Below are 25,854 nucleotides of genomic sequence, written 5' to 3'. Positions count from 1 at the left end.
TTCTGTAAGTCAGGACAGAGACCAATCTCTAGAATGACGACCTTGGTAGATATGAAAATAGCCAGAGAGCACTTCTTACATAAACTATTTGTGAGAGGTGAATGGGCTGAGCAGGGCCAGGATGCCTGGTTGCAGGCCATCACGCGACAGGTCACTGAAACAGGGTCAGACTTATGGAGAGATCAGGGTCCATTACATGTGGCCCTGAGTGAACTATATATGGCTCCTAAAGCCAAAGAGGAACACAATAAGATTGCCAGGATAGCAGCATACCTGTACCTATATATGGGAGACATGCAGGATAGATGTGCTGAAAGCCAAAATCCGGCAAATGGGCAACAGGTGGTGTTAGAGAAGGTCCAATCTGACCTGGTCTCTTCTGAGCAGAGGCTGCAGGGGAGCCAGGAGTCAGAAAATGACAGCAGGCAGTACATCATTAAAATAAAAGAGGATATGGGCATCCTACAACAGGAAAAGACAGACCAGGATACCAGATTTCTGGCCCTGCAGAAGGAGCACCAAGACAGTTTGGACTCCTTACTGCAGAACCAGAAAAAGTTGGAGCAACAGATCAATTTCAACAGGGCATGCGCGGAGCAGGTAGTCACCCTGCAAAGCCAGCTAGATAGAGAGAAAGAGGAGAGCAATAAACTGATTCTGAAAGACCTGGATACCCAGGCAGAGTTTGATCAGGAGCGCCAGAAAGCTGGTGCCTTCCAAAGGCAGAGGGACGACCTGGCGGCACAAATGCAGGCTCTTAGTCAGGAAAGAGACGCCATAGGCCAGGAAGTCTGCCATTTAAAAAGGAAAATGGAAGAAAATCACCTGGCCCTCCAGGGGCTGGGTGACCTCCAAAAAGAAAACCAGAACTTGTTAGAGCACACCAGGAGGGTGGAGGATGCTCTAGCAAGAAAGGAGCAGGCCAATAGGGACACAGCTCAGGAGGTAAACCTCCTGCAGCAAAGACTGGCCCAGTTCTCCAGGACCAACCAGGAAGCACAGAGGGAAAATGAGGCCCTCTGTCAACACAATGATAGGCTCCAACAACAGGTAGCGATGCAGGAGAGACTGATAGTCTAGTAAGGCCTTAACTGAGGAACTGAAGGCACAAATGCAGGCTCTTGCATTGAAACAGGGAGCAGGGGCGGATAGAGATGAGGTTCGCTGGGAAATGGAAACTCCGGAGCATAACCTCAGTTGCCCTACTACCAGAGGCCCTCATACCTCTCAGTCCCTGGACTCTGCCACCCCCATGTCCCCTGGCGCACGTGAGCACAGGGCCACAGGGATGGCAGATTACTATCCAGCTAAGAGTATGGGGCTCATAGGCCAGTACCACCCAGGAATGGAGGGGTGGGCATCCGGGTATGGGCACCCAAGTACAGTACAGTTTAGTGGGGAACCCCGGGAGAATAGGCCCATTAAGGGCATCCTGAAAACCTCTGCCCAGTTAGGTCAGTGGGGGGGTACCCATCAAATCCTGGCAGCAAGGAGGAATCTGAAGACTCCTCTGAACTGCGCAGGGCACAGGAGACCAGGTCCCCACATTCTGCCAGCCATTCCCAGGCTCGCAGAATCCGGGAAAACCTGGAAGAACAGACGGGAACCTCTGGGAGCAGTGCCTCTGAGTCCGAGGACGAATGGACAAGGGTTACCCGAACCAAAAGGGCCAATAAGGCAAAAAGGGCCTTGCTTAAGGACCCCTTAAAACAGATTAAGGCGATCAGGAGCGTCATCACGCCTTACCATAAGAACGCTAAGTATTCTGTTTGGGAGCACTTAGAGTTGTTTGAACAAATGATGGAGACTTTCCATTTGAAGGACAGCCAAAGCTGTATTCAGTATGTAAAGCGGACCTTCTCCCCGGAATACTCCAGTTTCTTTGCGGGGCTGGAGGACCAAAATCATTTAAGATGGTCCACCTATAAGGCGGCCATCTTGAAACATTTTTCTGTTCACAGAAATCCTCAAGAGGCTCGCAAGGCAGCCTACAATTTGCAATGTGGGGAGGATCAGGCCCCACAAGAATTTGTGCAAGAACTGAAACGTGCTTTTGCGCAAACCACCAGAAGGGTGCGCACAGATAGTAGAGAGTTCATTAATACGTTTTTTCATGCCTTGCCCAAATACATAATGACCCAGCTCGTGAGGGATTTTCACGAGAAAAGATCTTTAGACTGGGTCATTGAACAGGCTACCCGGATCTATGAGGTGCAGAAACCGGTAGATAGCAAAAGTAATGCCCAGAAAAACCCCAAAGCCAACAGCACCCCTGCTGCTGCAAAGGTGGCAGAGGTAAAGGTCACCCCCGCTTTGGATTTGGAGATGGGGGGGCCTAAAAACCTACCTGCACCTAATAATGCTAGGCCCAGGAGGTCCTCGGGTCAGTCACAGGCAGGGAGCCAAGGAGGCAGCCCCACAAATGGGGTCCCTCGCTCTCCTGATTATGTAAGTCCCCGTTACAAGGGAAACAGACCCATCCTGGGTTATGTGTGGACTCCTCCAGCCCAAGGGGGGGGATCCAGCCAAGCACCTAACCCAGGGAACTTCCCTCCTAACTTCCCACCGGAGGGCAGAAATTTACCAAACCCTGGGCAGAACTTTTTCCCCAGATATCCACCCGACTTTCAGCCCCAAAACCATCCATCCTTCTTTCCCCAATTCCCTGAGCCCAGACCACTGAATCCGGGAGAGGGGAGGCCAAGGGTGGAGGGGTACCCAAATCTTCCCAACCCGGGGTATTACCAGAGGAGGGACAGCTACCCTTCCCGGCATCAGCCCAGGGGAGAAAACAGGGCCCCGTATCAGCCTGAGCGGGTTTCCCAGTTAGAGCGCCAGGTTCAAAACATGGCGCGGGATATGGGTCACATACTGAGGGCTCAGCAGAACCCTCAGATGGGCGTGCCGGCGCAGAACGCACCCAACTCTGGACCTGGTGCTCCAGAACAATGACGGGGGCAGCACCCCGATAACTCACCGGTTCCCAGGGAGGAGGCACAAAGGGAAGGGGGGTGTAAAGCCTTGGAGGAAGCTTCCTTCCTCACTTGTAAACAGCCCCTGGAAACCCAGGAACCGGAAACAAAATCTCTTGCCCCTGAAAGTCTGCCTCCTAAGGAGCAGAGGGGGGGTAGGAGAAACAAAAGACCCAAACAGACTCAGTTTGAGGAGGAGGTACAGATCTTCCAATTTGAGGGAGAGGGATCCTCAGAGGATCCTGGGAAAAGGATCTTCTCCTTCAGAGAGGGGGGGAACTCCTCCCAAAGAAAAATGGGTCCCTAGGGATGCAAATCCAGACTGGGGAGATGTGGAGACTGAGCTACCGCCGCCCACCATCTCATCCCAGAACCAACCGCAAGAAAATCCCCTGGTTCAAACCCATCCTGGTGACTGCCTCCAAAAAGGGGGGGGTGGCCCAGAACCGGAGCCAGGGGAACCCACAATGGCTCTGATCTCCAGTTGCCAACTTTTTCTTTCAGATACCCAAGGCTCTCCACAGAATTCTGCCCAAATCTCTTCGCTAGCGATGTCCAAAACCAGAAAATTAGCCCACCAGTTGTCCAAAAATGTACATTATCTGTGCCCCCTTGAGGAGAAGGAGGGAAGATATTATGCCCCGGTACAAGTACAGGGACAGGGTACAATTTTGGCACTGGTGGACACTGGATCTCAAGCTACCCTTCTGTCCAGAAGGGCCTTTGATGAACTGAATGCAGGAAGGGGAGAGAATTACCAAATTCCTCTCACCTCTCTTCCTGGACAACTGCAGAACTTTGACGGGAAGGAAATTCCCGTCGAGGGGACGGCAGATTTGGACATTAAAATTGGGCGACATAAGTTGAAACACCCGGTCATAGTTGTGACCCCAGAGGGCACCCCTTGTTTACTAGGGAATGACCTCCTGAGAAGGTTGTCACCCCTAATAGATTGTGTAAACAAGGTCCTCTGGACCCAGACTAGCCGACCAATAAAATTAAAACAGAGTGTCAACCATGTTAGTTTAAACGGCACCTGCCACATGGTTGAACAAAAATCTGACCAAGTAGAATTTCACTTCCAGAATAACCAGATTCCAGACGTGACAGTAATAGCAGTAGGACAACAGACTGGTGATGGGGGGTCCTCTCTATTTCTGAAAATCAACCTTCCTTCCAGTCTAAAGTGGTATTCCACGCTGGAAGGAAACACTCTGAAATTCTATACCAATCCACAATCTGAAACTCCCACTCCTATAGTCCAGAAAGATGTGAAATCAGCTCAGAGCCTGGCTGATATTCAGCAAATTGGAGAGCAGTTGTTCATCCCTGTTCAGTTAAATGATGGGAAGGACTCTGTTCTCGCTCGAGTGTGTGTGAACAACGGTAAGAGCTTCATCAGCGAAGCCATGTTCCGCCAACTCCCAAAAGATCCAGCCATTCCCACCTTCAAACTGATAGACAAATGGGAAATGGACCTGGAAGCACCTAATTCCAAACATCTCCTGCCAAACAGGTGTATGCTCAAAATCTCCATTGGCAACAAGAGCATAGTCCACCATTGTTGGGTCGTGCGAGACGTCCCTGCCGCCTTTTACTTAGGCAGTGACATTCTCAATCGCTTTGCCATTAGTTTGGACCTAATAAACTTCAAAGCTTGGTCCCGTTTAGCGGATAATCCCATGGGCTTTGATGATCCAGAAAAAGCATTTAGGTCAGCTCAATTGCTACCTTATGCAGTTGAAATTCAGGTTAAAGAGGAAGTCACCATCCCAGAAAGGACCCGACAATTCTCCCTGGAAGTGAAAGTTAAAAGGGGACAAGAGTTGAAAAACCCTGATGCTTACATACATCTAAATGCTTCTCTCCAACAGCAAGGGTTGGGGGTAAACCCAACACCATTAGTCAACATAGAACATGACACCATTCCAATAGAGGTGGATAACAGCGACTTAAAGAGTATTACTCTAGCCGCAGGCACCATTATTGGAATGGCGGTTGATGACCGACATTTCTCCATTGATCTTAGAAATGAACTGTTAGGACCAATCCCCAAGGACTGTTTTGACAGTGACAGTGAGGACAATACAACACCAGACAGGATTTTTACCCGGCATGGGGGGAACTTCCTGGTGTACACTTCCTGCCCTTATGGTAAGGAAGATGTGACTTGTGAATTCAGGAGGGATGAGGTGATTTTCCAGGTTCATGAAGGCTGCCTTGCCCACCTGAAGCCTCCGGTCCAAATCAGCACTCTGACCAGGGACTTCTCCACCCAGCTGGAGGAGGCCGCGGAGATAGCCAAACCAGAAGTCTTTAAAGGCTTCAGGCAGATGGTGGAAGAGAGAGTCAACCTAGCTGATGCCTGTGTGACTCTGGAACAAAAGCAAAAGTTGAAACAAGTTTTCTTGGATTTCCAAGATCTCTTTGTGGTAGACTCATATGACTGTGGTCGCACTGACATCCACACAACAACAATCCCCACTGACCCTGGCATGGCTCCTGTGTTTGTGAAGCAATATCGCTTGCCTCTCGCATCAATGGAGTCCCTTACCGAAATAATTAAGAACCTTGAGTCCCGGGGAATAATCCGTCCCGTCCACAGCACCTTCAATAATCCGGTGCTGGGAATATTGAAGCCAAACGGCCAGTGGAGACTCTGCGCCGACCTTAGGGAGCTCAACAAACGGGTCCATACTTCCCGATGGCCTCTGCCCTACATTGACCAAGGGCTGGCCCAGATTCAGGGGTCACAGGTATTCACTGCAATAGACCTGACCAATGGATACTGGACCGTGCCTGTCAGCAGGGAGGACCAATACAAACTGGCTTTTACCTTTGGGGGCCAGCAGTACACATGGACCCGGACTCCCTTCGGATACCTCAACTCCGGCAATGAATTCAACATTTTCCTACCTAAGGCCATGCCCGACCTGGGTGCGAGGGGTAACCTGGCTTATGTAGATGATGTCCTCATCAAAAGTTCATCTGTGGAGGAACACATAGCGGAGATCCGTTATGTTCTGACACAGTTGAGGGCCGCCGGAGCAAAACTTTCCTTTCAGAAAGCACAGTGGTGTAGAACCCGTGTTAATTTCTTGGGGCATGAGATTACTCCTCAGGGCCTCTGTCCCCAGGAAAAGAAAGTGGAAGCACTTCAGAAACTGAAAGACCCCACAACTCTGCGGGAACTAAGGAGCCTCCTTGGACTGACTAATTACAGCAGAAAGTTCATTGAGGGCTACGCAGAGATCACCAGACCCCTGATTCATCTCCTAAAGGGGGGGGTCAAGTGGGAATGGGGTCCAGAACAATCCGAGGCAGTAAGACAACTCAAGAGAAGCCTCTCACAAGCGCCTTGCCTAGCTTACCCTGTCAGAAACAAGGAGTTCTTCCTGGAGACAGGGTTCTCTAATACGTGCTTGACGGCCGTATTATACCAAAAGCATGACAAGGTCAATAAAGTAATCTCCTATGCGAGCAAAACTTTATCCTCTGTGGAGGAAAAATTCAACGATTGTGAGAAGGCACTCCTGGCAACGGTGTGGGCATTGAAGAATTACCGCCCGTTTATCCAGGGGGAACACATCATAGTGGAGACTCCACACCAGCCTCTGCAATATCTCCAAAGTGACAGAATCCGGGCCGGAAATGTGAGTAATTCCCGAATTACTTCCTGGATTCTGTCAATGCAAGGCTTTCCTGTGGAGGTCCGATATGGCCAAAACAAGAAGAGTCCCCTCGCGCAAGGTCTGGCTGACTTGCATGATTGTGCCAGAGAAAACTGTCTCGAGGACGAAAGTCTAAAAATAAAGGACAACATGGAGGCATACCTTAATTCCCCCCACAAAGTCTTTGAAGAGGACAAGTGTGAGGGAATGCCCACTGTCTATGTGGATGGATGCTCTTACCATGTTGACAACGACGGGGAGAAAGAACTGGTGGCCGGCGTAGGGAATGCATGGGTGAATGAGTCCCCAGAACCCTCCGCTGGATACAAAATTGGTCCCCAAAGTAGTCAGGTGGCAGAATTGATGGCTGTGCATCAGGCCATCCTCACTGCTGTCCAGCATCAACTCCACGAACTGGTCATAATCACAGATTCGGATTATGTACGGAACGGGTTCGTGGAGCACCTGGTTAATTGGAAAACCAGAGGCATGTTATGTGCTAACAACAAACCCTTGAAACATGGGAAGTTGATCCAAAACATTGATGATCTGGTCACATCGAATGAGATGACCATCTATTGGAAAAAGATCAAGGGTCATTCCAAAGTAGAGGGACCAGACAAAACTGGAAATGACTTAGCTGATCAGCTGGCCAAAACCGGGGCCATCCAAGGGGATCTAATTGAGATTGAGTCCCTGTTGGGGGAAATCCAGGTCACTGCCATCACTAGGTCCCAGACAAATGCTCACAACGACCTTTCAATTGCACAATGGAGTAAGGAGACCCCTGATGCTGATTTGATTACTGCTCAGAAGGGGGATCCAATTATTGGTAAATTTTACCAGCACCTTGAGGACCCTGAGAACTTTCCCCTGACGGATACCGATTACATTGGGAAAGAGGACCTAAGAGTGTTGATGAAATGTCCAAAAATGTTCCGAATCCAAGACGGTTTGTTGGTAAGGAAATCCAAAGCTGGCCACGATCAGTGGGTGGTTCCTACCTCATTCCGAAGCCTGATGTTAAGTCACGCCCATGATGCGGCCACCGCCGGTCATAGGGGGTTTCACACAACATTGGAAATCTTAAGAGAGGTTGCATACTGGCCACACATGGGGCAGGACCTCGACCAATACTTGAAGGGGTGTCTTGTGTGTGCACAATTTCAGCCATCATCCCTTACGCACCGGGCGCCTTTACAAAAGAGGGGAATGACACTGCCATGGTCAGATTTACAAATCGACTTTGTAGGCCCTGTGATTCGCTCGGCTAGGGGGAATAAGTACATGTTGACTGTGGCATGCTTGTTTACCAAGTGGGTGGAATGTCTCCCAGCCCCAAACTGCAAGGCAGAAACGGCAGCTGCCTTGATGATTAACCACATCTTTTCCCGTTTTGGTCTACCTCAAAGGATTGAGTCAGACAGAGGTAGCCACTTCACTAGTGAAGTAATGACAAAGATGTGGGAGATACTGGGGGTCAAGAGAAAGCTGCATATTGCTTATAGACCAGCTTCTTCTGGGGCAGTAGAGAGATATAACCGGACAATTGTGAGCATATTAAAGAAGTTTGTGGCAGATTCTGGGCCAAGTTGGGATATCCGATTACCTCTGGTCCTAATGGCTATCAGATCTACCCCTTCATCTGCAACCAAAATGTCACCATTTGAGTTGATGACTGGGCGCAAGATGGTGCTTCCTCAGCATTTGCTCTACAGGACCCAAGAGCAGACACTGATAAATGCCTCCACTACTCATGAGTATGTGGAGAATTTAAGGAAACACCTCCAACATGCTTTTGCTTATGCTCAGCGGAATCTAGAAAGATCAGCTGATAGCATGAAGACCCACTATGACCTGAAAACTTCCAGGAAGGAATATCAGGTGGGGGACCGGGTCTATCTATACAACTTCCAAAGGAACCAGGCCAAGCAGCGCAAATTTTTGCCTACATGGAAAGGACCCTTTGAGATCATAGACAAAATCTCCCCTGTGGCCTACAAAATCCACATCCCCAAAGGTCCTTTGGCAGCGGGGGAAGACAAGTGGGTCCACATAAACCAGTTGAAATGTTGCCATCCCAGGCACACTCTGCAACAACTGGAGGAATCCTCTGGAATCCTAGCGGGTACTGTCTCAGACTAATTCAGTTCCAATCATAAAACATACCACATCTAGTCTCTAAATATTGTGATTTGCATGAAACTGTCTCTTAGTTATACTGTTTTTTTTATCAAAATAAGAATGTAATGTTTCGTCATGATGAAATGCATATGCTGCCCCACTATCTCAACAGTGGTGGAAAAATGTCTATGAGTAGGTATTGCCGCTCTTCCTTTGTCGTCCTAGGAGAAAGAAAACCTGGAGACGGGCCAAGGAGGGCGATCCGGAGACCGGGAACGAAGATCCAATGGGCCCAGTGGACCGCCCAATATTCCCATCAGGACCGGCGAGGAGAACCGATCGATCAGTACCGGATGGAGAAGAAGATGCTGAACTGTGCCATCTACAGAGTAGGAAGATGATTATGCGGACAGACCGGTGCGTGGGTCAAAACCCTTGGGCACGCGACTCCCCATCGACTCAAATTCAAAGTGCAGTCGCGTGGGGGGGCTTGTTGGGTGTCCTGACCCACGTTTAAGCTATCATGCCACAACATTTGGTGCTGTGGGCTTAGAAAAGTCAAGATGGCGGAAAACCCACATGTGCGCCGAAATCCAGGAAAGCTGTGCAGTTTGTGCGCCCACCAAAATGGTTGCCTCACTTGCCACCCACCAGTGCGAGAATGAAAGGCCGGGTTGCCATGAGGGAAATGGGTTGCCAAAGGAAAAACAGTAGCGCCGGTTAGCTTCAAAGCGCTTTAAAACCACCATTGGACTACCCGCACAGTAGTCTGAAACCATTGGGAATGGCAATGCTGATTGCCAAATGCAACTTAGAATTGTGGGGAATTCATTTGTTAAATCCCAAAAATGGGTGCAGTACCAGTACTCACCACTATCCAAAAGCCGGCGTTTTAAAACCACCCTGTGTTTCTCTGAAGGCAGGCTCAAAATGCCTATTTTCAAACATTACAATATGTGCAAAATATTCACTGAACACCAGCAGACATTTGGCAGAATGGAGTTTTGTGTGCCTACAAAATCTGGGAAATGAAGAGCCCAGAACAATGCTTATAACAAAACTGGCTGAGCTATGGAGTCAGCAGTTTAAGTTGCACTGGATTTAAAGACACTAAAATCGAAAATGTTTAGATTAAATGAGTGACCTATGCTTGGTGTCACATGCCTTTTTAACTGTTGAAATGTCATAGTTTTGCACTTAGAATCAGCATTCTAGCTGCATGTGTAAAATTGCAAGTTAATTTAAAAAGCAACAAAAAACATGACAGTTAGCTGAAAGTCTGGCTTAAGGAACTTGATTTTGCTTGACAACTACCCCCATCAGGAGTGAAACTCGAGTCACAGCTGTGTTCCCAGGACTATCTGCCTTTTTGCTGGCCACACTAAGAATATACCATCTATCTGATAATTGAATTACCTGTGCTCTGCAGGAGAGTGAACAATGCAACTCCCTTCACCCAGGCAGAGGGTTTATTGAGAGGATCATAAATGGCTTCCTCTTGAACAATGAGCCTTTCAGGACCCAAGCAAATCTTATATTGCAGGGGTCGTAAAAGTGGCTTACTCTTGGCAGAAACTGGGAGGGGGAGAAACTGGAGACAGAAGCTGGCTTGGCAGAACTGGATAAACCAGTATTTCTACCTTGTGCTGAGAGGAAACCACACCCCTTTGGAGCCAGAACATAACTTTAAAAAGATGGATCATTCATAGAGCGGACATGGGAAAATGTTATAAATGATACCATAATTCTTGTGATTTTTCTGCCCACAGTTTAAGAGGTTTTTAGAACCGGTGGTATGTTCAGGGGGGTTTTAGCGGAAAAGTGGATATTACTCTAAATGTATGCATGTTAAAAATCTGAAACTTCATCAGTTAATGTCCATACTCCCTGCGCACATGTATGTAAAGTTGGGTCAATGTCAGAAATTGAAAAATCAGTTAAAAAGTCAATTATGTGCCATTTCTGAATGCAAGCTCTTAGAAACAACAGATTTGGACAGAGACATGGCTAAATTCAGCCACACCATGTATATGTTATTTCAAGCAACTGTGTAACTGTGAAATATGTCTTTTGTTATCAAATATAGAATGTGTGCAATCTGACAGAGGAGTGTCCTATCTGCAAGCCATAAAATGACATCACTCTGACACAACTTAGCTTCGCCAATCAAGGGAGGAATGGAAATTTGACCAATGACAAGTGAGAGGGGCAAGTTAGTTATGACCAACATACACACCCACTCTCAAAACACATAAAAGCAGACAGACAGGACAGATAGAGACCTTCAATTCCATCTGCCGCTGGAAGCTCTGCCGGAAAAATCCATACTTACCTCCATCAATCTTCAAAGAGCCAACACTTAGACTCCAAGATAAACAGAGACTTCAGAACCTTAACCAAAAAGGTCACTGCCAGCAAGAGTATTTGTCAGCAGGCCTAAAAATCTTTTTGCAACTGAACTCTTCAGACAGCCGGCTGACGCCGTCTGAATTTTGCCAAGAACTTTTGCAAGAACCCGGTGACAGAAATATCCAAAGAGAAGGCAGGACCCGACCCAGAGAACCGGTGCCTAGCAGAGACCAGGCCATTGTATCCGTAGTGCTGACCCCGATGCTGTGAGCAGTTCCAGAGGCCAGGCGCTGTGAGCAGAACCCGGGAAGACCTGACCAGACTGAAGTCCGTGACCAAGCCGCTTTCCGGTTCAAAATCTCTTGTGAGTACTCAGCAAAACTCAGAACAAATCTCTTAGTTAAAATAATATAATTCAATCTATTTTAACCTAAGTAGAACTGCCTGATAGCTCCAAATCTGTCACCTGTCATTCTAGCTGCAAAATCTGTCACTTGTCATTTTGAGCTTTTAAAATTTGCAAAACCAAAAACGACCTCTATTAAATCGGTCATAACTCTGTAACCGTTTGGGCTAGAGACTTGCAGTAACTTTCATTTGGAAGCTGAGATCCTAGGCTTTCCTAGGACCCCAAAACGATTGTGATAGTCCTTGCGGTTCCTCTGTAATAGCGCTCGGCGCATCCGCGAATTTTGCCGCGATTTGCAAATTTCTTCACGTGTAAAAAGACAGCAGTTTTGCTTTTCCTTGCCAAAAACTTTGTTTACCTGCTAGTTACTACTAAAGCATTGTTAAGGTGATCCTGAATTCATAGAGAGTAGATACCACTCACCCTGAACCTCTGAAAGGGAATTAAAAGCATTTCCAACATATTTCTCATCCATTGCTAGCACATATCAAAGCATTTGGGCCTGTGTTTTCAAAACTCCTATCTGTTTTCTGTAGTGTAAGCTTGCTGGGGTGAACTGAATTACAGTTGATTGCATTTCTGAGAACTGTGTGCTTCCTTCCATTTCCTTGCATTGCATCAAAGGGGGGGAGGGGATTGCCAGAGAAAAGTGATTACATTGTTTTGTTGAAATCATATTGAGTATTTTCTATACTGCATTTCATTCATTCAACGTTCCATCCATTTGAACTCTATAAAGCATTCTCTATCACATTATTCTTCTTTTGTTCCTATTTACCAGTGTGCTATCTCATCCATTTCATGTCAACTCATTAGTGATTATAAAGAAGTGTGCTAGTGCCAGATTCTCCGTTGTTAATCATTATCATATCAGATTAAGTGTGATATTCAATTATTAATTTATTATAAAGTGTGATATATATATATTTTAAATTATCAAATAAACCTTTTAAACTTGCAAAACAGAACTACTTCTTGGCTCAGTGGGGTCAGGAGGATTCCAAGAGAGGGGTGTTATATAGGGGTAGTCATCCAGAACGCATGAACTGGACATAAAGATATATCAATAAGGGTTTTCATTCAGTATTCTAGACTAGGCGTTGACTTAGCTGTAGTGCGGGATTGAATCCTCTTACAGTTGTTGCAGCACTAGCACCACCTCTGTGGAAGGGCTCCCTCTTGGGGAGATGTGATGTCATCCAATGATTTGTGACAGTGCTGCATTTGGTCGTCTGAGATCTACAGTGTCTCAACTTGTCACAGGGACGGCAAAGTAGGAGGCGAGCGGGCAACCCCTTCCCTATTATAGGTTAATGATGCATTAGAGTTTACATACACACTTCACAGAATTGGTGGTGCCAAACGACCAGGAGCACCCCGTCCAGTGCAGGTACAAAAACCTATTCTTGACTGTGCCCTCTCTACGCTTATGTAAAGTCATCCGGCTATTCACCTATTCTTGACTGTGCCCTCTCTACGCTTATGTAAAGTCATCCGGCTATTCACCTATTCTTGACTGTGCCCTCTCTACGCTTATGTAAAGTCATCCGGCTATTCACCTATTCTTGACTGTGCCCTCTCTACGCTTATGTAAAGTCATCCGGCTATTCACCTATTCTTGACTGTGTCCTCTCTACGCTTATGTAAAGTCATCCGGCTATTCACCTATTCTTGACTGTGCCCTCTCTACGCTTATGTAAAGTCATCCGGCTATTCACCTATTCTTGACTGTGCCCTCTCTACGCTTATGTTAAGTCATCCGGCTATTCACCTATTATTGACTGTGCCCTCTCTACGCTTAATTCCGGATATTCACAAGTCACCGAGCTGCAGTTGGAACCCCTTCAGATCGCATTGTTGACCCGGTTCCACTGGTTTAACCTGTTGGGACGTGCATCATTCCATTGAATCGGCTGCAATTCTTTGGCTCATCTTCGGTTTCACCTTTTTTGGTTTCCTTTGTTTGCTGTCGGGGACCTACCTTTATGAAATGCTGGGGTCCTACCAAGCAAAGCTAAGCTGTGGGACTACAGTAGAGGGTCTCTATTACCTCTGGGAGGATTCGGCCCAGTGGCTACACAGCAAGGCTGCAGCGGGGCCTGGACTGCCTTATGGTGTGTAGATGAAGGGACGGGCCTGGAGAACAGGTAGAGAGGCGGGGGGGTCTCTGTGGGGGAGGGGGTGAATCACGGATGCTCAAGGGAAACGTCTCTAATAGCTGCTTTCTGACCACTGGCGTTTCTCTGGGGGCAGCAATATCTGGCCTTGCAGAAAGCTGTGGGCCTAGGGTTTGATTCTATATTGTACTTTTCCATAGGTGTCCCAGCCATACCTGTCATTGTACTTGGTTGCCTTCTGAAGCCCGATTCCCTCCAAAGGCACATTATACTCTTCTGCCTATTTCTCTCACTCTCGCTCTGTTTCCCCCTCTCGCTCTGTTTCCCCCCTCTCGCTCTGTTTCCCCCCCTCTCGCTCTGTTTCCCCCCCTCTCGCTCTGTTTCCCCCCCTCTCGCTCTGTTTCCCCCCCTCTCGCTCTGTTTCCCCCCTCTCGCTCTGTTTCCCCCCCTCTCGCTCTGTTTCCCCCCCTCTCGCTCTGTTTCCCCCCCTCTCGCTCTGTTTCCCCCCCTCTCGCTCTGTTTCCCCCCCTCTCGCTCTGTTTCCCCCCCTCTCGCTCTGTTTCCCCCCCTCTCGCTCTGTTTCCCCCCCTCTCGCTCTGTTTCCCCCCCTCTCGCTCTGTTTCCCCCCTCTCGCTCTGTTTCCCCCCCTCTCGCTCTGTTTCCCCCCCTCTCGCTCTGTTTCCCCCCCTCTCGCTCTGTTTCCCCCCCTCTCGCTCTGTTTCCCCCCCTCTCGCTCTGTTTCCCCCCCTCTCGCTCTGTTTCCCCCCCTCTCGCTCTGTTTCCCCCCCTCTCGCTCTGTTTCCCCCCCTCTCGCTCTGTTTCCCCCCCTCTCGCTCTGTTTCCCCCCCTCTCGCTCTGTTTCCCCCCCTCTCGCTGCTCTGGTGTTCCTCTTGCTTTCTCTGGATTGGGATGCCAATCTCTGGTAAAGGCCTGATAAAAGGGAGGAGACCTGCCGTGCCCCTGAGATAAAACCTGGTGCTACTGTGTATAAAATAATGGTTTGTGTGCATGCATAGTCCTACTATGTACATTAACAGAAGGGAGTTTGCCTAATGACGCGGGGTGGCCGCAAATATGCTACAGTAAGTAATAAAGTCGGCGCACCTGATGAAAATGTTTGTAAAATACCATGGGCTCCACTAGTCCCAGGCCTAGAGTGTTGATGCTTGAAACAGTTTTGCTCTTCTGCAGGATACCAGGGAGTCTCCCATCACAGGTTGGTGGTCTTGATGGGTGCGGAGAACGATCCCCGTTCAAAGTGTGATCCTCATTTCCTTTGCATTATCGCATTTGATCCAAGTGGGGCGGCCACTTCCATGGACCGATGTTTAAGGCTGCAGGACTATTCTAAAGTATCAATCCCAGACTTCACTACAGGAAAGGCAGCTCTGAAGTACAGCGACGCAATTCAGTCGAATGCGTTTCCTGCTGTGAAGTCTGATATGGATACTTTGTAGCAAAGGTCCATGGGCCGTAATCTTTTTGTTTTTAAACCAGAGTGGGGAGGATTCGCTGTTAAATGTCTCCCATGAAGGCCCATTTCTATGATGAATGCTGATACTTTGGCCCGTCTTCTAAACCCAATCCCAAATATCATCTGTTGTATGTGTCCTGAGACCCCCTTTTTACCCCAAGCATCCTCAGAGTAAGAATGCAACTTGGGTACCATTTTTGCATGCCATTTCCCCCCCCCCCTCCCATATCCAGGTCTTTCTCTGAGGTCCCTGGGGAGGCCCTGCCTTCCAGTCCGAGGAGGCCGCGCTATCGCCTATGTGACGTGGCAAGTCTGCATCATTAGGGGGACAGGGAGATCCTTCTCCCAGGCGGCCAGGTGAAGCGTGCATGCACAATGGCAAACACTATTGACTAGTTTACCTGGCCTGCAATGCCCCCCAGTACCTGTCAGTAAAATGGAAATGTCTTTGTCAGGGCAATTTCACCTGGATTGGTCCGAGCTCTCCAACCCTCCACACCCTCTCCCCTTCTTTCTGGCGGGTTATGGGCTCCCACTTGGTCCACACCTTGGGACTGGTCCTGTACTCCTTATCCCTCTCATTCTACCCCTGGGCTGCCTCTAGACACCCTCTGCCCTTGCCAACCGGGGGCTGGTTCTAGGCTCCCTCTCTCCTCCGGTCCTCCCAACTTTGGACTTGTTCTGGACCCCTTTTCAGGCCCTCCCATCCTATGTCCCACCACTTACCCTAAGGTTTTTTACTCTGGTTAATTTTGCTAGTCTTTCCCTCCATTTTATCCCAGTTGTAAAACACCCAGGATTATGAATACTACTGTCAATCTGTGTCCTATATGCTTTTATTTTTTTTATCATAACCTGTTCCGCCAATGTCAAAAATACTAAAGTACAATTCCCTAAAGCATATGGACAAATTATCTCAATATTGTTTCAAAAGAATCTGCATGGTGTTAGGGCTCCTTTAAAATAATTGGTCTTTGGCACAGTTTGCGTATTTCACTTTGTCTCTGTGCTCTTAACGGCCAAAAAGCTGAGCATTCGCAAGTCAATGGCTCATACAACATGAAGGCAAACTTTAACTTCTTGTTTTTCTTCTCCCTCCCTCTTCTTTTGTTCCCTCCCCCTCCCTCTTCTTTTGTTCCCTCCACATCCCTGTGTTCTTACTCTTGAAGGTGGATAACTCGGCCCACATGTATGACACTGTTTCCGATTTCCCAGTGTACGCCGTTGTGAACAAGAACCGACCCCCAGTCCCAGGTCAGGATGATGGTGTCCAGTATGCCGAAATCCAGGTCTTCTCGGCAGACAAAAAGAGGGTCCCCGCAGTAAAGCCAGTGGTGGAGGCCAGCACAGAGTACGCCACGCTGAACTACCCCAAAGCCTACCCCAAAGCCTGCGACAACAAGAACGGGACACTGGTGTGACTGGAGCATTCCTCATGGAGCGTACCATGTGGCTAATGGAACATACCACAGGGTGAATGGAGCGTGGCCCTCTGTAAACGGAACCTAGTCTGGACTTTTTGGAAGAGTATTTCACATTGAAAGGACCCTTTCCTGCATCAATTCTGTGAAGCTCCATAGGGAAGGCATTTCCACGCCTTGATATTTTCCTGTATTGGGGTCGTTTTGCCAATCGCCCACCAGATCTGTGTTTGATGAAGTGATTGCCTACGAAACTGTTTATTTTCCCATGTTCCTCTTTCTGTTGAGGGGAATCAGAGCGCTTAGAAGGTACTCAATGACCGGTAGATGAATGTATTCTCCCCGCCCCCCACCCCCATTTACCCCCTCTGTCTTTAACCCTCTTACCAGCACCCTCCAAAATGAAGGTCCGAGCTATTGGACATTATGGACCTGTTGTACAAATCCTAGGTTTGGATGATGGTGGGGGATTGTTAATAAGATCACTTGAGACTTGATCAGTTTAACCAAGAGGGTGGGAGAGTCAATTCTAATATTTGGGGTCCCTTTAAAATGGCTTCCTAAGTTACAGGAGAGGATTTCAGAATATTGGTCCGTTTTGTTTAATGGGAGCGAAACCCCTGACTTGTATTGAAGGGGTCCTTTTAGACCAGGGTCCCGCCATTGGTCCACGCAACAGTTGAGTTTATGTTCCAATGACCTGGCACTCAACACTTGCTGACGGGTGAATAAAACTCTCGGACAGGTGCCCATGACCCTATGATGTCCTTGGACCGATGTGCTTTCATTGGTGACTCATGTTCTCTTGCGATCCTGTGGGCAAGACGCAGTTGCCCGCTGTAATGGGCACCTGCTCGGAGGCATATGAGGTCCTGAACAGCTGCTTGGTAGCCGAGAGAGGGGTCCTCGACAGTTGTCATTCCTCTGGGTTGTCCATGGCGGCTGTTTGTTTTCATATAATGGTGTGAAAATCGAAACTGTGACCTACCACAATGATGACGGCTGAATTCCTGCTCCTGAGCCGGTGGTTCTCCAGCTTACAAAGGCAGTGGTGTTCTCAAAAATATCCTATCACAAATTAGAAGAAGCTCTCTGGTTGTTCTGTTTCACAGTGGCGATAATGGCCAATTGGAACCCCGAGTTGCTTCGACATCACTCCGGAGGTGTGCCTGTGTAACCCTCTACAATGTGCTACTGGGCCCATTTGGTGCCCAGGCTTCTATACTCCATTACTCGCAGATCACCTCTGGAAGTGGGGACTGGGGGTGTCACCTACACTCTGCTTATGACAGAATGCTTGTTACTACAGACCCAGTCTGGGCGGCCCCGTGCCCTGGCCTGCAGTGATTGCCATTGTCGGGTATGCCACCAGTGGAGTAAGAACAAACTTTTAGACGATTCTACATCATCCGATGACCCAACTTTGGGTGCAGTATTCTAATTGCCCCGAGGGCATTTAAAGTCTAGGCTTTCCATGTGAGACTGAACAGAAACCTGGTCACACCCCGCCTTCTTTTTCACACCGCCAGGCAGTATGAGTTCCAGTACACACATGACCCTCTCCCCAGGCCCCCGTGATACAGTGGCTGGGGCTGAATTGGGAGTCATGTTTTCATGCTGCGCTCCCATTGCTCGCCCGTGGCATTCTCCTGGCACAAAGAAGCCCCCCGTGTGGCATTCAGTTGACAAGGCTACCGTGGGCTTCGTGGGATGGCGGCCCACTTAAACGCGGGGACAAACGACCCGTTTAGACCTCCCAAAATATGACAAACTGCACGAGTCTAGTAGTTATTCCGGTCCTCTAATGCTGTGGAAGGTGCTGGAGGCCGGTGCTCTAATGCTGTGGGAAGGTGCTGGTGGCCTGTTGGAAGGTGCTGGTGGCCGGTCCTCTAATGCTGTGGGTAGGTGCTGGTGGCCGGTCCTCTGATGCTGTGGAAGGTGCTGGTGGCCGGTCCTCTAATGCTGTGGAAGGTGCTGGTGGCTGGTCCTCTAATGCTGTGGGAAGGTGCTGGTGGCCGGTCCTCTAATGCTGTGGGAAGGTGCCGGTGGCCTGTTGGAAGGTGCTGGTGGCCGGTCCTCTAATGCTGTTGGAAGGTGCTGGTGGCTGGTCCTCTAATGCTGTTGGAAGGTGCTGGTGGCCGGTTCTCTAATGCTGTGGGAAGGTGCTGGTGGCCGGTCCTCTAATGCTGTGGGAAGGTGCTGGTGGCCCGTCCTCTAATGCTGTGGGAAGGTGCTGGTGGCTGGTTCTCTAATGCTGTGGGAAGGTGCCGGTGACCAGCCAGCGGCTTGCAAATAATATTGAAACCAATATGGCATTTTGGGGTCCACACGACTTGCTTTAGCCACGAGTTTTTTTAAATATTTTCATGATTCCTTTAGGTGGAAACGTGTACATCCAGGAGACAACATTCCTTTAAATTATCAGCTTATACATTCTTAAATCTTTGTTAAATTCTATACCAATGTGTTGGAGTCATGTCTTCCTATAAAAGACATGAAAACAGGACTGGTTCTTAAAACCAAGCGTGTTCCCCAATTGCACCTGTGACAAGTTGCAGGATGCGAAACTAAAATAGCCCTTACATGCTACGGTACTGCCAAATACAGCATGGTTGAGCAGGGGGCTTGCAGAAGCAGAAAGTGATTATAATTGTGTGTATGAGTGCTATGGTCTAAAAGCAGGCCGGGTGCAATGTCTGGCCAAACCTGATGCCAAGGCTGTGTGCGTGGCGGCAATGGAGCACCGTGCTATGGTCTAAAAGCAGGTCGGGTGCAATGTCTGGCCAAACCTGATGCCAAGGCTGTGTGCGTGGCGGCAATGGAGCACCGTGCAATGTCTGGCCAAACCTGATGCCAAGGCTGTGTGCGTGGCGGCAATGGAGCACCGTCCTATGGTCTAAAAGCAGGCCGGGTGCAATGTCTGGCCAAACCTGATGCCAAGGCTGCGTGCGTGGCGGCAATGGAGCACCGTGCTATGGTCTAAAAGCAGGCCGGGTGCAATGGCTGGCCAAACCTGATGCCAAGGCTGTGTGCGTGGCGGCAATGGAGCACCGCTTCACGATCACGAAGAAAACGTCCAACTTGCTGTGGAATGTGAGCGGCTGGGCCACCGCTGTGGGGCAGGGTTAAACCCGCATTCAAGAAATTATAGTGATCCAAAACGGGGCCACAAAGAGTCGTGTGTTGGTACAGTGGGACAGAAGTACTGATCCACAAGGGTTTTGCAAAGGGGCAAAATAGGCGATGATACCTGTAAGCATCTCGAGTCTGCACCTGGTACAGTATGCCTGTTACCCGAAGGAAACCAAATGCCACACATCTGGATGCCTGCAGCATGTTTGAGATGCCTTTTGCGCACACGTTACACATTTACACCTCAAAGAAGCGCCACACATCTCCAAATGTACTCCTGTTTTAAGTCTATCCGTTGCAAATAAGTTATCCAATGACGGACACCCTTGCTCCAGAGCCAAGTCCTGGCCAACGGGAGGCTGGCACGATCTGACAGTTGTCCAGAAGATGGCACTGTTGTTTCACGAGCAGCACGTGTCTAGGGGCTGAAACATTCCTTTCTGGAAATAACGGTTGTGTTTCTGTTTTGTGTGTGCCTTATATGTCTGGTGCGTTTTGGGCTACGTCACTTCCATTTAGTCAAATAAAATACATGCCCCAATTCGTTGCCCTTGTGCATGAATTGGTGGCTTGCACCTTAAGCAAGTTTCCACAAACTCGGGTGGATGCTGTCATTCTAGTGAACGTGGGCCTGGCTTACAAAATGAACCCCCTCCACACTCGGGGTTCCTTGCTTGAGGGCCCTCTGAGATGCACCGGCCACGTGGACAATGCGAACACGTCCATTTGACTGCTGTCTCTGGAAGGCTTATGATTCGTGGACGAGTCGCGACGTCATCTCCGAGCTACCAGCAAGCGCCCATGAAATGCTGGGCGACCTGGGGGGATACCCCAGCTCCCGTGCCACTGACCTGTCGCGACACTTTCAGCTTAAGTAGAGAGATTCTGTTACCAACCCATGGCACTAACATATCCCCTTTCAGCCTGGCTGCAGTACAGCACCCCCACCACTAGGGCAGCGCTGTGCAACGCACTACAAATCCATTTTATTCATGCACTACCACACCAAGCCGTACATTATGCCGGCGCGAAACCTCTGTGGAGCGCTACTTGCCCTGCAGCACGTTTAGCTTCTGAAGTCTCAAAAAAGCTGCAAATCCCACCCAAAACATTAACAGACCCCCCCCTTTTTTCTTGTTGCACGAACCCCCGGGAAATGGACCTCTGCACTCCTGGGAAATGGACCTCTGCAAAACCCAGTGTGTGCAGTTAGCGAGCGTTACTTAATAAGCCTTTGTAGAAATCTACCTTCCAAACTAATTTACTATCAAAAACAGGAATTTCTATCCACGCCGAAGGGGAAGCTTAGTTCAAACTCTCAATCCGAACACGCTTCTTAATTTTTTTTTTTTTTAAAAAGGCAGCCATTTGCGAAGTAAAATTGGGCCTAGTTAGTAGGCTGCGCGAGATTGTTTCAGTAGCTTGTGTGGAGAACTCCCCTGCTGGGTAGCTCTGGTACTTTCCAATGCAGGAAGTCGCACACATCTAGGCAGCGCTCCCCAGTATGTTGCACGGGCCCATGTGAGCTGGGAGGCCCACACTCACAGAGGCCATTTTTTCACGATAGAATCATCCTCGTGCAAAAACTCCGGAGTGGCACTAGAAGGAACGGTCATAGTGACAACAAATCAAATGGCCCTCGAGACTGGGTCACATCTGTGAGGAGAGGGATATTTCTTAATTTGTAGAAAATTCTAAAGGCCTAACTCCCTGCGCAATGGGTGCTGTTCAACCTTCTCCCTGCCTGACGTGCACACTTCCAGACAAAACTTCACTTTCCACAACACGCAGTTGAGGAATTGTGGTCAGATCTGTATTGCTTTGCAAATGTGTATGGAATTCCACAGAACTGACACCAAGCAAGTGATTAACGATAATTTTCTTATCACTGTCCAGTACCAGGATGCATTGGACAACACGAGTTCTGTCCATTTTTAGCAAGCAGATCAATACACTGCTTGTATGTTTTGTTGGTCATTTTAAAAAGGCTGATTTCTCACACTTGACTTTGTGTGTACACAATAATAATGTTTAACTTATGCAAAAGACACTGTGATTGAGGAACAATAGCTAAGAATGTTGAAGGAGAGCACAGTTGGATGTGTTTCTTCGCAATTCTGACACCATTAGGTCTCAATGAGTAAATGGCATTTGTCACCAATTATTTGTTTGCGTTGACAGACTAATTCTGACCATTTTATGGATGGAGAACTTTTTTAGGTGATAACGTTGTTTGTTTTTGTTTTGATGATTTCACAGCACATTTCACCTTGAAGGATACGTTCATATATTTGCTGATCAATCATACCGAAGAGAAGACATTTAGCAATGGGTATAAACCAGACTAACGGCCAGGAGAAGTGTCTATCCCCGTCTGCTTGTTAATATTCTTCTATAGAGTATGATCGTGACCATGTTAAAGATGCGATAATTAAGCCAAAACATTGTCCAATTTGTATGCAAAACTACTTCATTAAAATCTTATGAACGTGATCAAGCTTTTTGTAAATGCTGAAATTATCTGTTTGCTGAGTTGCTAAATATCCCTGCTGTTAGTTTGGTATTTAATATTCAAAACTGGAACTGGCCTTTTTAAATGTGTTGATGGGTCACGTTACATGATTTAACTGTACACCGTTTGCCGCACAGCACAAAAAAACAAGTGATGTCTGTGTGCTGTGCTATGAAACGGCAGGGTTTGCAGTTGTACATAATGCACTAGTAAATTTAGCCACTCCTCTACCAAACTCATGCAACTTCCTTGATGCAGCTCAATTCTGCAAAACAGAATTCCCCCCCCCCGCGCCCCTGCTGTTTTCCTGTCGTCTGTGCTTCTTGTGTTGCTTGAGGCTGAACGTTCCATGGACCATTCATGATTAATCCTTGTTCAACCTTTTCAGCTTCTAACGCACATATGGGACCCACCCCTGCACCCGCCTTAGGCCATTGCTGATGTCACTGTTCCCTCGCGCACTGCCTCGTTTAGGAATGGGAATTCCCAGTAGCCCACCTTTTTTTCTTTTTCTTCATTTGACGGCATACTCTTCAATTCTTTTCTTGTAAACAGAAAAGGCTCCCCAAGCCTTTCTTGAGCAGCCTTTCATTTCTGCCAGAACAGAGCGTCTTGTTCTTAGTAAAACCAGCCATTCAACTGGGGAAGGGATCTCTAAGGAAAGGTCCATCCGATACCGCTTTGATTCAGGGCCCTACTTGGACCAGGGACCTTTACGGTGCGCATGCAATATCGAATACCAGGCTCCACTTTAAAGTGCTCTCTGTGATGCTGCCAAGGCTTAAGATGGCTGTCACGAGCTGCTTCTGAAACCTAGCAGTAAGTGTTTGATCCGAGGTGTCCAGTGTGCGTGGGGATAAGTCACGCATAGACCCTACTAAACCTAATTCTAGGCCCAGTGCTGAAGCAGCTGCAGAGATTCTCCTGGATTTCAATCAGACTGACAGTAGTTCCTCACCATTCGCCATCCCTGCCACAATTTCCAGAAGACACGAGACACAAGGGAGAGGTCCCAGCACAAAGAGCATAACGTGATGCAAGGTTAAGGGTGTGGAGGGGCAATAAGTGAATCTTCTAGCTCCGAGGTGTATGAAACGAGTCTGAAGCACTTCAGTTCTGCTCAATGCAATGAGTTAAAGATCCCAGGTGACTGTATGTTCGGTGCTGAATTCACTGATCTCATTACCTGTGGTCAGAAGTTTGGACATAAGTTTGCCTGTGCCATTAGATGCAGCACCCTTGTTCCCCACCCTGACCATACCCCTGCTTCATCTCTCCAACAGGGCTTGCTTGTTAATCTGAGGCTCAAACGTTTGGGTTTCTTCCTCTGCTTTTGGTACAGGCACAGGGCCATGGGCTTTTTGCGCAGAAGTGGGTACGACCTTGTCTCAAAGTTTCTCTATGAATAACTATAGCTTCTCAGACAAGTGTTCACCTTGCGGACACAAGATTCAATGGTTCTCGTAGGAAAGTGACAGGTTGGTCTTCCCCTGATCCTATATCCGTCAGCCACCACCCGCTGCTTCGCTTTGGATCTCCATAGACAGGAGGCTAAATAATTCTTCCTTTAAAAAAAAAAAAAAAAAAAAAAAGTTTAGTTTACCAACCCTATGACATGTATAGCCTTTAAAACACAGGCTAAATGGTCAATGATCTTACTGCATGTATCCAGTCAGTAAACTGCCATGTTCATCGCTCTAGACCAGTCCTCATCCAATCGATTAACCTTAACCAGGGTTCATTATGTTATTTAGAAAGTACGAATTTCTGAACTTCAAACCTGAATCTTCCACCATCACTGTACTAGCAGGTAACCTAATAGGTTGTTACAAAGGAGTGTGGGAGTGCTTCCATGTTCGATCTCAGTAGCGGGGCTCCCACGCTCCATTGCAACTTTGTAAAACTTGGGGTTTCACCCTAAGTCACCCAGGGTAATTCAGACGTGGGGCACTTGCTCACTGTGTGTTGGAGAGGCTCAGCTTCGCCTCGCTGATGAGGCCCGACCAGGCCGAAACACGTGTATGGGTTTGCTGGTGGTACTCTTGTTCAGAAGGGAATTGCCATAGCATTTCTGTGCTGAACTGCCCTTGGGCAGGACAAAGACTGATATGCAAATGGATAGTTCGCCTCTGTGAAGGGTGCAGTGAGCTCAAACGTGGTTTTCGACCCTCCTGAGTGGAAAAAATTCCATCGAATAGGGTATTTGACTCATGTCTGTTCTCAGTAGGGGGGCTCCCACACTTCTTTGTGACCTAATAGGATGACTGCCAGATGTTACGGGTTTTCACAAAGGCACATGGAATACAAAATAAGCTTTCAAGGTGTTGGAATGTCCAGTGACGTGGTACAGGATTAATACATTCCAGAAAATTAAAAGGACCAAGGGATGTTGGTGTTTGATGATATAATATGGCATTTATAATGCTCCTTTACAGAAGTGTTTCAAGGTGCGACGCGGCAAAGGGGGGGGGGGCAGAGGGAAGACAGAGACAACGATCCTACTAGGCCAGGTGTCATTCAGATTGCGCAAGTGCAGTGGTGGGTGTGTAAGTGATTTCAATCCGGCACCAAAGTCCACGCCTAGCGTGTAATGCACAACTCAAATCCTTATTTATTTTGTGTCTAAAAGTTCTTTTATTCTGAACGATGTACCACTTATATCACGCCCTTCTCCTGGAACCTCCCCCTCCGCCCCCCGGAGTAGCAATGAGCAAAACAATGCAGCACAGAAATAATACTTTTGTGGTTGTGTGTTCAAATCAAATAGAAATGTGGTTACTATTTCCCCCTGCACACCCCTAAACCCCCCAATATACAATATAAAGAGATAGGAGAGAGAGCAGGTATTCAGTAATGCAGAATTCAAACAAAATGTCAATCACAATTCCCCCCCCAGCAAGCACAAGAGAGAAACGGAATTGATTGGCAAACTGTCAAATGGTTTTAAAGTTATCTGAGAAGGGATTGGATAAAAAAGTAAATATGGGCTAAATGACTGAAATTGTCTAAATTCTAATGGGAGCCGCTTTATATAGTTACGGACAAACACTAGCAATGATTTGACACTAATAGGCAATGTGAAAACTTAAAATTGAGGTTGGGTGCAATCAAAAGCTGTTTTACACGTTATAGAAATGTCCTAAAACAAAATTTGCGGCAAACTTTTCTGTGCGGGAAAACTATATGGATTCGAGATGCAGTTTGGTTCTATGGAAAGCCGTGGATGTGAGCTACAAGCAGAAGTTGAAATTTCGTTGCTAGCATGATAATTGAGAAAGTTATGGACGTTTTTAGTGGAGGTCGTTTTTTCCAAATATGCACAAAAATGGGAAACAGTAATGCACTTTAACAAGACACATGGAATTTCTTTACACTAGATTATGACTAGAGAAAAAGAGAATGCCACACATGAATCTCCATCAATCCTGGCCAGGGACCCTTGATGTGGTGGATAATCAATTTTTTCTGGGATTCAAATTATTTGTTCACAACCCTAATGATTTATGAAATTAAATACAAATGAGAGACTTAACGCAAGAAAGTTCTGACAATACAAAAGTATTCCTAACCGGATCAGGTTCAGAGGACAATATAGGATGGATGTGAATAGAGATAGACTAGGGATAGTACATATGCTAGTGACACAGTCCTATTCTATGGATACTCCCTATAT

General features: G+C 47.8%; 1 protein-coding gene across 2 annotated transcripts in view; it reads left to right on the top strand.

Annotated features, from left to right (window-relative positions):
* The window catches only part of C9H11orf52 (chromosome 9 C11orf52 homolog), a 208,442-nt gene extending 186,280 nt beyond the window's left edge, over window positions 1-22,162 (top strand). For both annotated transcript variants that reach the window (XM_069614297.1, XM_069614296.1), the window contains one exon: window positions 16,286-22,162. In XM_069614297.1, coding sequence (XP_069470398.1) covers window positions 16,286-16,537 — 252 coding nt within the window. In that variant the 3' untranslated portion in view covers window positions 16,538-22,162. The remainder of the gene's footprint in view (window positions 1-16,285) is intronic.
* Window positions 22,163-25,854: the final 3,692 nt, after the last annotated feature.

The sequence above is a fragment of the Ambystoma mexicanum genome, chromosome 9, assembly GCF_040938575.1.
Source record: "Ambystoma mexicanum isolate Mex_15411 chromosome 9, UKY_AmexF1_1, whole genome shotgun sequence".
Classification (NCBI taxonomy): domain Eukaryota; kingdom Metazoa; phylum Chordata; class Amphibia; order Caudata; family Ambystomatidae; genus Ambystoma; species Ambystoma mexicanum.
This window is presented reverse-complemented; position numbering and strand designations above follow the sequence as displayed.